The sequence below is a fragment of the Anopheles stephensi genome, chromosome 3 (assembly GCF_013141755.1).
Source record: "Anopheles stephensi strain Indian chromosome 3, UCI_ANSTEP_V1.0, whole genome shotgun sequence".
In the NCBI taxonomy this organism is placed as follows: Eukaryota; Metazoa; Arthropoda; class Insecta; order Diptera; family Culicidae; genus Anopheles; species Anopheles stephensi.
Window position 1 is genome coordinate 18,442,848 of NC_050203.1, and position 12,554 is coordinate 18,455,401.

The 12,554-nt window shown below is 50.3% G+C and overlaps 1 protein-coding gene across 6 annotated transcripts; it reads left to right on the forward strand.

The window, feature by feature from the left end:
• Nucleotides 1-1,039: 1,039 nt before the first annotated feature.
• Nucleotides 1,040-12,386, forward strand: LOC118509807 (nuclear factor NF-kappa-B p110 subunit). Of its 6 annotated transcripts, none has more exons than XM_036050951.1 (10): nucleotides 1,040-2,088; nucleotides 7,376-7,879; nucleotides 7,948-8,589; nucleotides 8,673-8,777; nucleotides 8,860-9,549; nucleotides 9,629-9,890; nucleotides 10,136-10,180; nucleotides 10,870-11,326; nucleotides 11,398-12,036; nucleotides 12,102-12,386. In XM_036050951.1, exons 1-10 carry the CDS (start codon nucleotides 2,043-2,045, stop codon nucleotides 12,204-12,206), a joined length of 3,495 nt encoding a protein of 1,164 aa, XP_035906844.1. In that variant the 5' UTR covers nucleotides 1,040-2,042; the 3' UTR covers nucleotides 12,207-12,386. The 6 variants fall into 6 exon arrangements, with proteins under 6 accessions (XP_035906844.1, XP_035906846.1, XP_035906848.1 ...); XM_036050955.1 differs by lacking the exon at nucleotides 1,040-2,088 and adding an exon at nucleotides 2,114-2,168; XM_036050954.1 differs by lacking the exon at nucleotides 1,040-2,088 and adding an exon at nucleotides 4,431-4,574.
• Nucleotides 12,387-12,554: the final 168 nt, after the last annotated feature.

The window sequence follows — 12,554 nt, forward strand, 5'->3', positions numbered from 1 at the left end:
TCCAGCTCCCTCCCTCGGATTCGCGGAATAGAATTGCGCATTTCGCACCATTCGCGAACTTAACGATCCGTTTTATAGTCCCCCACACAGTGCGGAGTGTGTTTGGAAGAGCGTACCTCACGTGCGAAATCGCAAATCGTGACATTTTGTGTGCACTGTGCTTTTTTTTATTGCCTCCCAGCAAGGGCGGCAGAAGTAGCTGGGAGAGTACTAGTAGGATGAGAGCAGTAGAAGCTATTAAAAAAAAAATCGACGACCAGGAATCACAACCCTAATTACACGTGCTCCCTCACGCAATCTGCTGCCATTGAACTGGTTTTTGTTTCTATTTAAATGGGCATTTCCCAATAGCGCGCACCCTACCAATACTCTTCCGGCTGTGTTCCGCGTGCGCCGGAGTTGTATTGCTCCGATGCATTTTACTGCACCGGTGCAACGGTAGTTGTGTGTCAAGCGCTGCATGACGCATCATCCCCTTCGCGATCGGTGGTTGTTCTGGAGGGGGTTGCTTACATGCTGATTAGAATGTCACAGGCACACACACACACACACACACACACAGCCAAGCTCATTCTTATACTCTCACACCTGTTGCTGGTATGGTGATAGGGCCGAAAACAAGGGGAATCACACGGACCAAACACCGACCGCCTGTCAGTCAGTTCCAGCTCCAGCGATATCTTTACACCACATACACACACCCCCACGTCCAGGGGGTAGTTGGGATTGGAGGAAAAGCACGTGGAAGCACAGCATTCCGGTTTCTAGCTCCCATCGAAACTCCCCGAAAACAAAGAACCGGCAGCACACTTTCTTGCTTACGAGCGCGGTCGCACCGTTGCCTTTGTTTCATTCGATTTTTGCGTTGGTAACGGGCCTACGGTGTTGATGTTGCTTTCATCCCTCTCTTCAGTAGACGTTGCTGTTATTTCACCCCATTTTTAGGGGTAAGTTTTAGGATAAATTGGGGACTCTACCGAACACAAGTGTGTTCCGCTTCCAGCTGATAGAGTGTCCGAAAAGCGGATGCTGCCCTGTTGCAGACTGGCGCTGCGACTGGTTTAGTATCTCGCGGCGTGTTGCACTCACACACACACACGCACGCTCAACGTAGCGGCACGACGTGAACGTGCGCTCACTACGATGCCAGCGCGAACCTCTCCACACAGTGTACTAATGTGAGCCTCGCGAAGCGGATGCACAAGATTCTCCGGAACCGCGCCGTCACTTGTCTTCGCGAAGGAGGACGTAAAAAAAGTAAAGAACGAAGAACAAGCTTACCACGGGTGCACCGTGGCATTAAGTGTGTGTGTGTGTGTGCACCGGTTGGCAAACATTGTGGTCGAAAAGCGCAATTAAAGGGTGCTGTGTACCGCGGTGTTTGATTTGTGTGTTCCGGCGATATTATAACACACCGAGCACGGTGTCGATAACGGACGGGGTGGGCTCGAGGTGTGTTGCATGAAGAATAGACGCAAATCACCCCGTTCAAGTGACAGTTGTTGCTGTTGTTGTGGTGGTTGTTGCAGTGTCCAGCAGAGCCTACTGTGAACATATCGGAGTTTGGCGGCAATGCTGTGCAGAGAAACACAAAGAAAGAAAAGTGTTGCGCGTTGACCTTGTAGCGGGAAACGATATTCAGCGTATCAGTGGCGAATGCACTTTCGTTGTTGTTTGTTTTCATCGCTTGTTGCAAGACGAGCCACCACCTGTTGCGACCTGCTGGAGTGTTGTTTATCAGATAATAACAAACAGCAAATACGTAGCAAAAACAAAAGGGTTCAATTCCCGTACCTACAAAAGTGATTGTGTGTGTGTGTGTGTGTGTGTTTTTGTTGCTTCAGTTAAGTGCGTTCTAATTCTTGGCTTCCGATAAGCGATTCCGAGATTCGCTAACACTTCTACGCAACTGGAGAAAATTATCTCGCGTGTGCGTGTTTCGAGGGTGATAGTGCGTGTCGTGTTTTGTGGTTAAAGCTTTTGTTTATTTGTTCGCCATTCGTGCGTGAGCACCAGTAGCAGTCGGATAAACGCACACCAAAATGTCGACGCTGCTGAATTTGGACAGCTACCGTCATGAGATGTATGGTAAGTGTCAGTCGTAGTAGTAGTGCTCATAGTAACAACATAGCGCCGGTCGCAGCAAGCGCTGCGTAGTGTGTGAGACGGTACGTGCTTCCCGGGGAAGTTGCATACAGAGCAACCATCAAAAGTTTGTTCCGGTGACGACCTTGTTGACCGTGTACGATTTTGGGCGGCATTACCTTTATGTTTTTAATTGGTGTCTGGCACCATACTACACTCGCGGTTGATGAATCAGATCAGAACCCCACCAGAAGGAATGACGTGTATGCGCCACCATGATCAACCACGCGATCGATTGTGCTGCGGGCTTTGTTTCCTATTTTATTATCACCCCCAAACACTATCCGCATACGAAACTAGCGCCCTCTCTCGCTCATTCCTACTGTTCCGTCGCTTGTGTGCGTCATTATGTATGCGAAACTTGCAGCAGCCCCCGTAGGCACGATTCTTCGCCAGTGTGAGCATCATGTGTGTGAGTGTGTGTGTGTGTGGTGTTGCTGCCGCCGCCGGGTGGGGAATAAACCGGTACGCCGCGATCACAACACTACTGGGAAAGCCCCACAATGCACACACATGCCAGAGTTCAACACGTTCGCTGTTCATGTTGCCACCACTGTTGGGGAAGGGATCTTGTTTTGGTATGGATGGGGAATTCCCAAATGCTTACGGACCACCCCTCGCGACTCGCGACTTCCAGCGGTACAGCCTCCGCGATCGCGCCCTCAGCCCTACTAGTGCTCTGCCGATTGACAATTGAGTGATGAATCTTGCGTACGCCTAGTGTAGTGGTGACATAGTGGGCTCCGTCGGTGCTGTTTGGTCATAACTCTTTATCAGTATAGAAGATAAAAGTGTAAGGCTCGTTTCAATGTACTGTACTTACTGTTGCGTGAAGATAAAGGGAAAAGAAAGCTTCATAGAGAGGCAGTTATCACATTACGAAACACAGCTGAATCACATACAGTAGGCAAATATTTTTACAGCCAAGCCCTCGTTCTCTCTGTAGATTGGAGGCAGCCTCCCATCATGATGGACCATGGACTGATTATTCATTCGCTCACAGGCAGCCAGTCCGTGATGATCGTCCAAGATCGACTAATAAGGATCTCTCGTCTATTAGCAAGATACAGCTTTAGCCACCCATATTTATCTTTATTGTGCTTTGTTATAGCAAACAACAGATAGCACAACAAGCTTACAAAAAATGGCAAGAAATTCTAGGAAGGTTCTATTAATCCTTTAGTAAACCTCCACAACTATTGTTAGCATTTTTGTTGTGCTTGGCGCGATATGGACATTAACAACTTTTAAAACAATTAATCCGGAACGTGTCGGAAGAGGAAGGAAGAGTAGCCCATAACAAGCCCTTATTCTGGCGAGAAAGCATTTGAGGAAAGGAAATGAGAGTTGATTTTTTTTAATTGATCCTATGATATCCTTGTTTAACAACTGTCTTCAACTTAGTTAAACATTAAAACAAAAATTAAATACTGAAGTCTTGACACATAGAACACTAGGTAAAATTTTGACCAAATATTGAACTCAGAAGGGGAATGTTGTTAAGGAGCGCTGTACTGATTTGAATCATTACTCGTGATCAGCATGTAGAGTTACGAAGGACTAATTGACTTTCTGTCTCATTCTGTTCCTGTTAGCTGACATTTCAAACTTACTTTGAGCAGTATCGATCGTTTGATGTAATGCAACCTCTTATAAAATTCAAGGAAATACTTCCTAAACCTAACCACCGTAGTACTCAGCAGTAGCACTGTAGAGACATACCACGATGGGAGATAGATAGGAGCGTAATGCATCCTCTTGAACCACACCATTCCTGGAAGGTATTTTGTTCGGTTGAATCTCAATGGTGGTAGAGCTGATCATTACCTATCAAGCAATGGTGAGTGTCCTTATCATATCACATACAACATCGTGATAACTCGGTTGGCCCGAATTATAGCGTGCTCCAATATTGGACTACCATTAGTCATCCTCCAAAGATAATGATCTGCTCAAGCTTGATAAATGAACGATAAATTGTCCGACTTTGGAAACAAACCCATTCCATAGTGTGATACAGGACGATGTCCTCCACTGCTTCAGATCAATCTTGTAGGCACGCTTATCGTCACACTTCACCGACGATTGTTTGTCAGTCGTGTTGGTGGCAAGGTGGGTCACAACTTTCGGTGACGAATAGGCTAGGCAGAGAATGTCGTCATCGTTGTCATCAATGTCCAACCGGTTGTCTACTTGCTTTTTTTTTTGTGTTGCCGTTGTTACCCCGGGGGAGGGAAAAAAACGCCACCTTGAAGACGGGTTGCGAAGAACCGCTCGGTGTTGTCTGCCGGTAGTCATACGGTGCGGTTGTAGTAATTTGCCCGCCCCATATTGTTTACGTGCTCCCCTTTGGTGGAGAGCATTTCATTCACGAGCGGTGTGCTTTTAGGCGCGAACGCCACGGGCCGTGGTGTGATTGAATTGATCCGGTAAGAAGATATTAACAATATATGTGTGAACGCATGTGAAAAGAGATGGAATTGTTCTTGAAATTGTTTTATTTATCTTCTAGTTAAATTATTCACAAGCACGTGCTCTCATCGGGCTCGCGTTGGCTGGGGGGGAAAATACGCACGCTAGTGTTGAGTCACGCGTGGTTAGCTAGGTGAATGGAGAGGCGCACAGCAGGAAGCGATCGGAATTTTGTTCCAATTTTTAAAACCATTCCTGGTAGTGGAAAATTTTGTAATTAATTCTGAAGAAGGGAAAGCTGTGTGTAAGTTATTAATAATTATAGCGGAAAGTCTTGCTTGATCTGCGAGAAAACGTGTCTCGGTGGCAGCTTAGTCAATTCAAAAGGAAAGATAGCAACAATACTAGTTTCTTTCTAACTAACACAAAAGTAATATTTCGTTCGTTCGCATCGGTTCTAGACAGTAAACAATCGATTAGTTTTGCATAAAATTTACTGATGGTATATTTTATGGTTCTGATTAACGGCTTAAGGCTTAATCTACGTCACTGGACAGGTTTTGTGGAAGAAAGCATTTAGAATGACGCCGTTCAACGTTAACGTATCTGCGTCAGTCTGCGATACTAGTGACACCGCTTTGGAAAATCCACCAATCCTTTCTGGGTCGACCGGTGGCTGAAGGAATCTTTTGGGCCTGTCAAATGTTACAGTTTTTTTTTTGTAAATGGGTCCCAATATCGAATTAGAAACAACAACAACATCTGGCTGGTGTGTGCTAATTTTGTTATTGTTAGTACGATTAAACGCACCCGGGTGAAGGTCGCACGAGGCTATCGCGCACGGTTTCGGGTGCTGCCATTGAAACCGGCACGGCACTGATTACCAGCCAGCCCCTGTCTTCCGGGCTCATGTTGGGTGGATTTATTTTGCATCTGCTGCTGCGGTGATGCGCTTCGAGCTCTCTAAAATGTTGCTGGCCGTGCTGGACGTCATTCCACGGCCACGAGTGGTACGATCGCGCGCGCACTTTATTGTCTCTGTCGGAGCAGAGGAATTAATCGGGACATCATCGTTTTACAATACCGTACCGTGTGCCGGGCCGTAACCGGTTCTGTTCCATGCTTTTGGGCATAGGCAGGAAGGATCGATCTGGCCGAATGACGTTAATTTGGTTCCTTTTACCTGCGTTTAAAAACCGTGCCATTGGGAAACTATTGGTTTGGGTCTCGGGATATTGAACCGGTTTATCAGAAAGCTTCAAAACATTTGCTTGACGTCATAGGATCTGCAGCATGTTTAATGAAGGCAGTGATTTATCTTATGCTGTTCGTTCCACGTACTTTCATTTAAAAATGTTGGTCCACTTTCCCAGATGTCACTCCAGATGTGCTAACTACCTTACCGTACTTACGCAGGACGACACTGACCGTGAGTCATCCGTGGGCATGTTTTGGAGTTGGGATTCCTTCCCAAACGCGCTAAATATAGAACGTCCTCCAGAAGGCTATTTTTGGGCGGACGGCTATTTCGGCACCCACGGGCACGGGGTGCACCTATTCCCGTGGAATCCCGGTTACGTCAACAAATCGTCAACATATCGGCCGATAAGGAAAGGATTGGCGGAAGAAAATGGTAAAGATGTTGTACTACCTCTGACGTCGTGCATTATAATCCAGGCTTTCGGGCGCTCGGTGCAGACACGAGATCTGATGACGTTGATTGGGAAGCCGTTTTCCGCGCGGACCAAACACAAACGGCAGGGCATAGGGCGGCGTGGTGGGGGGGAGGGGGCACGTATCGTCAAGCGGCAGAAGCGCGAACTCTTATCTCTCGCTCCACCTTTTTATTGACTGAAATACTTGTCCACCGTGTACGCGGCGCGATATCGATTGGCATGAATGAATGAGTTGATGGGATAGAAGTAAGATCCGGTTCGGGAAGGGATGGGGACACCAATTGGGGAGAGAGGAATAGAAAAAGGGATGGCTGTGCCATATCTGTCAGATATCAGGTCGCAAATCGATAGAGCGTTCTTATCGCGCTTCCCCCTGCACTGTTGACATAAAGCTCCAACACCTTCTTTGTCGTCGGGACTACCGTACCTAGGGGCGTTTGTTAGACGGGAGCTTGGTCCGAGCTTGTGCCGCTCTCTTTCGCTCTCGGCTTCAGCTCCAGGTTGATCTTGTCTTGGCTTCACCTATCGCTAAACGCTTCCCGCTGCTATCTCGCTTGTCAGCGAGCATCAAAACTTGATCGCGTGCCCGCGCGAGAGTTACGAGCATAGCGCCGGTCTCGCGTACCGGCGATCATTCAGTTGCGTGTCGGCGTCGATACGGTTAGGATGCAGCAGTAGCAGCGGTCGTAGTAGTAGTTGTAGCAGGCCCGACTGTTTATAGAATTCGTATTATGTCGCTAGATCACTGTTCTATCGCGTTGGATGTACTATTACTGCAACTCCAGCAGCAGCAGCAGCAGCAGCAGCAACCACCACCACGATTGGACGTTCCGTACTCACTGCAAACAGGTACTTGCAGGCTAAATCCCAACGAGCCCCCGTTTCGTTGTAGAGAGGGGCGGGGGGGACAATGCTAGCACGAATCGTCGTCCGAGCAGAAGTTGACTCGTGCAAAGGGTATTTTGTGGGTTTTCCAGCCAAGAGACCAGACCGCGATCACCACCACGTGGTGCAGTGTAGGAGGAAGGGGAAGGTGGTTGGTTTGTCGCCCGGTGTTTAGTTCGGTCTTTGCAGAGCCGGATCGTGATTCATTGGTTTTGCGTGCCCAGTTGATGGTTTCCCATTTTCCTGCATATTTCCAGAGCAACAGCAACAGTTGCTGGGCGCATCACCCAACCAGTACACCATCCTGTCGATGGACGCACCGTCGGCGGCGGCAGCAGTGGTCAGTGTTGGAGACTATACGCTTGGGTCGAGCCGATCGTATGCCAGTGCGCTTTCGCCTTCTTCGTCGTCTGCATCGCCATCATCGCCGTCCTCGGTAGCATCGCCTAACAGTCGTGCCAGCAACATGTCCCCACAGTCAAGTGCCAGTGACCACAGTGCTTCCTACACGCTGCAGAACCTAAACCTTTCCAGCAGTACCAGCTCGATGGGCTATCCTGGCATGAGCTATCAGCAGCAGCACCAGCAACACCAGCAGCAGCAGCAGCATCAGCCGCAACACCAGCAGCATCATCAGCAGCAACACCAGCAACAAATTCAACAGCAGCAACAGCATTACTACGCTCCCCAACTGTTGAACCTGGACCAGGAGCATCTGCAAACATCCTCCTTCAGCAGCTACACGACATCATCCAACGAAGGTAACGACCGGCGTGAGCAGCAAAGCAACGATCGTCCCGATTGTTACTCCTCCTTTTTTGCTTTTCAGCGTTCGCTTCGCCCGATGCAGACTACGGTAAACCGCATCTGGTGATACTGGAGCAACCGGTGGACAAGTTCCGCTTCCGCTATCAGTCGGAGATGCACGGAACGCACGGTTCGCTCATGGGCAGCCGGACGGAGAAGTCGAAGAAAACGTTCCCCACGGTAGAGTTGCGCGGGTACAGCGGGGAGGCCAAGGTTCGCTGCTCGCTGTACCAGGTGGATCCACAGAGGCGGGCGCCCCATTCACATCATCTTGTGATCAAGTCCGGCGAGCTGGATCTGATCGATCCGCACGATCTGGACGTTGGTGGGCCGACAGGCGAGTCCTCCGATGGTGGTGGTGGTGGTGGTGGTGGCGGAGGGAGTTATGTGGCCACCTTCCAAGGGATGGGGATCATCCACACGGCGAAGAAATTCATTGCCGAAGAGTTGTACAAGAAGCTGCGCAAGCATCGCCTGTGCGAGCTGAACCGCGAACCGACCGAGCGCGAGGAGCAACAGATGCAGAAAGATGCCACCGTCATGGCGCGCACCATGAACCTTAACCAGGTGTGCCTATGCTTCCAGGCGTACCGGGTGGAACCGGGTACGGGTCGCTGGGTGCCGATTTGTGAGCCCGTTTACTCCAATGCCATCAACAATATGAGTAAGTGCGGTGGTTTTTGAAGGAAGGAAAGAAGCATTGAGTTTAACTCTGGTGTTTGTGCGTGTGTCTTCTCTTTCCCGCAGAAAGTGCACTTACCGGAGAGCTAAAGATCTGCCGGCTAAGCACCACGGTCAGTGGTGTCGATGGGGGCGAAGAAGTGTTTATGTTTGTGGAGAAAGTTTGCAAAAGTAAGTGATGCATCTTGGTCCGCGGCTGCAAGGGACTCGGCGACTCCTAAATGATTTCTTTCTACTTTTTGTGTGCGGGCAGACAACATAAAGATTCGGTTCTACGAGCTGGACGAGTACGATCAGGAGGTGTGGCAGGAGATGGCCATATTTTCCGAAGCGGACGTTCATCACCAGTATGCGATCGCGTTCAAAACACCACCGTACCGGAACAAGGACATTACCGAACCGGTGGAGGTGCATATGCAGCTGTACCGGCCACGGGACCGATGCCAGAGCGAACCGGTACTGTTTAAGTACAAACCGCGACCCGGTATGATGGTGCCCGGTAGCAGTGGCAGTGGATCGCGCAAGCGGCTTCGCATAAGCTCCGGAAACATTTCATCCGAAATTCCAACCGTCATCCAGAACGATCCGAACGCAGGTGGTGGTGGTGGAGGAGGAGGAGTGCCAGGAGCTGGAGGTGGTGGTGGTGGTGGTGGTGGTGGTGGTGGTTCAACGACACGCCTACCACCCTTACATCAACCCTTCCCGATGTTGGCCAACCATGACGGATCGATTCCCGAGGGTCACGAGCCATCCTCGGCAGCGACCATCAACGCTGGGCCAGCCACCGGACATCAGCAGGACATTATGGGCGGGATCGGGGGCGGGACCACAATCAGCAAGGAGCTGACCAAGGCCAGCATCATACAGGAGATACTGAACATTCCAACGACGATCGCGTCGGACGTAGCGTTTGATTCGAGCGATTTCCCATGCAACTCTGAAGGTAAGACGGTAGATGACACGCACACAGCTTAAAGCTCAGACTCCCTACAGCCCCCTGATTATTCTTTGTGTGCAAACAGAATTCAACAAGCTTATCCAGGAGATAGGCAACCAGCAGGATTTGGTAAAGCTGGAAACCGATTCGGAAGCGGCAGCCGGCGACACTACGGAGAGTGTGCTGGGACGCGCGATTGCCGATCTGGTCGCATCCGGCGACGATGCACGGCAGGGCGAGATGCTGCGGAAGCTGTTGGCGCTGATCAAGCTGTTTGCCGGTGATGCGAACCGATCGCGGCAGCTGCTCGCTTCCCACTGGACCGCCGCTAACCAGCAGCAGCTCAAGTAAGTTGTGCCACGATTTTCGCAAAAGAAGAAAATCAAAAAAAACACTCGCACAAAAGAAACCTCCTCCTCCATCACGATCGACATTCAGGACGTTCCTTGCGCCGATTGGTTGTTGAATCGGCGGCCTAATCGGGGCACACATCCTCTTATTCCCCCTTCCCTCAAACTCTCTCTCTCTCTCTATCTCTTTCTCTCTGTGTGTCTCGCTCTTTGTGCTCGGTGTGTGGTTGTGTGTGGTTTAGGTTCGAACCTCAGCCGTGGAGTAGCCATGACGAGGAGCATGGTTGGTGAGTAACCATGGCTACGCTATGCCAGCCCGTTACCGTTACAGATTTGCAGCTTTTATATTTGTAAATAAATTATTTGTTTGTAAAATGGGTGCTGTGTGTACTAATGCATGTCTGTGTGCTGTGTGTGTGTGGGTTGCCCCGTTGCAAGTTCCAAATGAGAAAATAGGTTGACACTCTTGCCTAGAGATACCCGCAATTAGGAGTGGTTCTCGTTGCATCTTAACGACAGAATAAGCCGTAGGTGTGGCTGACTTTGGGTATTCTCAACCGTTTGCAAACATCCCAATATGTTTGGGTTTTCCGATTACACCTGCCTACCGAGAGGTTGGGTCCGCGTTCTGAATTGCCAGGACAGTTCAGATGTCTGGAACTGGAAATTCTACATTTCCAGAATACTTACGAGGTTCGGCAGGCCCTACAGTCCCACGCTGGGAAAGTTGTCTGTGGCTCCGGAACTGGATCGCTCGGTGCGGTCAGCGGTAATGATATGCTGTATAATTACCCTGCGATGAGATTTATGCCTTCCGTTTTGACATGAGTTAAAATTCAATTCCTCTGCCCCCGTCCTTTTGAAGTCGACACAATTGTTAGAATTCCTGTTTGCTCCCGGCGATCCGTTGGTGTGCTGTAACCAGGACCCATCCATTAAACATAGGTTCCTACCGTCTGCTCTCTCTTTCTTGCAGTTGCTTGCACGCCGCCATACGGCGCAACGATACGACGATCGCCTGCAAGCTGATCGAACTGTTGGACGAGTTCCGACTGACGGACGAGCTGCTGGACCTGCCGAACGATCGGAACGAAACGGCCCTCCACCTTGCGGTATCTACCAACAATGAATCGATCGTGCGGGAACTGCTGAAAGCTGGCGCAAAGCTTACCTTTTGTGATTACCGTGGCAATACCGCACTGCACCGGGCAGTGGTTGAGAATGTGCCCGACATGGTACGGCTACTGTTGCGACACGGACAAGCGGGACGCTCTCGGCTGGATTGCACCAATGACGATGGGCTGACGGCGCTGCAGGCTGCCGTGTACGCTCGAAATCTGAAAATTACCCGCATTCTGATCGACGCCGGTGCTTCGGTGCGCGAGAAGGATCTTAAACATGGCAACAACATCCTGCACATTGCGGTCGACAATGTACGTGAACAATGATCGTGATCGTGAGCTAGGAATGTGTGCGAAATGTAGTTTCTTTCCTCTTTCGGCAGGACTCACTCGACATCGTGAACTACGTGCTGGAGCACGTCAACCGCGAGCTCGGTCTCGAGCAGAACAACGCCGGCTACACACCGCTACAGCTGGCCGATGCGAAAAGTGCCACCGGCCAGGGAAACAATAAGCTGATCGTGCGGGAATTGCTGCGCCACTTCCCGGATGGTTTGGAGAAGCGAACGGCCGGTGACGATAGTCAGGAACAGGAAGAGGACATCGATGAGGATGAGGAGGAGGAGGAAGAAGGGGAGGAGGAGGAGGAAGAGGATGAAGAAGAAAGAGAGGGGGAGGCGATAGAGCAGGACAAGGAGCAGAAGAACGAGACAGTACTGGATTCGATCAACCTTAACTGTGATCGTGTGAATATCGCACGCCTGCTGGAGGAGCACGAGCCGGAAGCTGAACCGCAGCGCAAAGCTACGAAGCGATCGGATGCTACTACCGCGACCGAACGGAAGGAACCAGCCGCCGCCTCGGCCCCACTGTTCGATGACCAGTGTATGGAGGAGCTGTGTGAGCTGTTGAGCGGCAGCGAGACTTGGCGTGCCCTAGGTTCGCTGCTTGATTTCCATCCATTTTTCACCGTATGGGAGCAGGGTCCGAGCCCGGCACGGATGCTGCTCGGGTACTATGAGGTGAGAACGGATCGGGCTGGTGGACGGAACGGGACGGATTACTAAACATTGTGCCACTCTTTCAGATGCAACAGTTAAACATGGATCGGCTGATCGATATGCTCCGGGCGTTGGAGCTGCGTGACTGCATCCGCAGCATCGACGAGATGATCTGTCGACGGATGAAGTAGTGATAGCGAAGCACAACACCCGGTAAAAACAGGGGTTATCGGTTGTTTTTTTTTTTTATCTAGCCATAAGTGAAGGATAGCACAATATTTTAACACTCTTTACCCGTACCTTCCAATCTTGTTTTTTGCTACATTCTGTGCAGATACACATTACAGAGCGTTAGCTAGTTGGTAACGAGAGGCGCGAGTGTTGAGTTTTCTGTTCGTTCTGCTACTATCCGAGTGGTGGTGATATCACGCGCAGTTTGCATTGTGACTCCTTTCGAAAAGGTTCGGTAGGGTTGGAAACGTGACTCGAGAAGCAAACGGCATGCTGGCACGTGTTACCGGCCACTTACCCCATCTCGC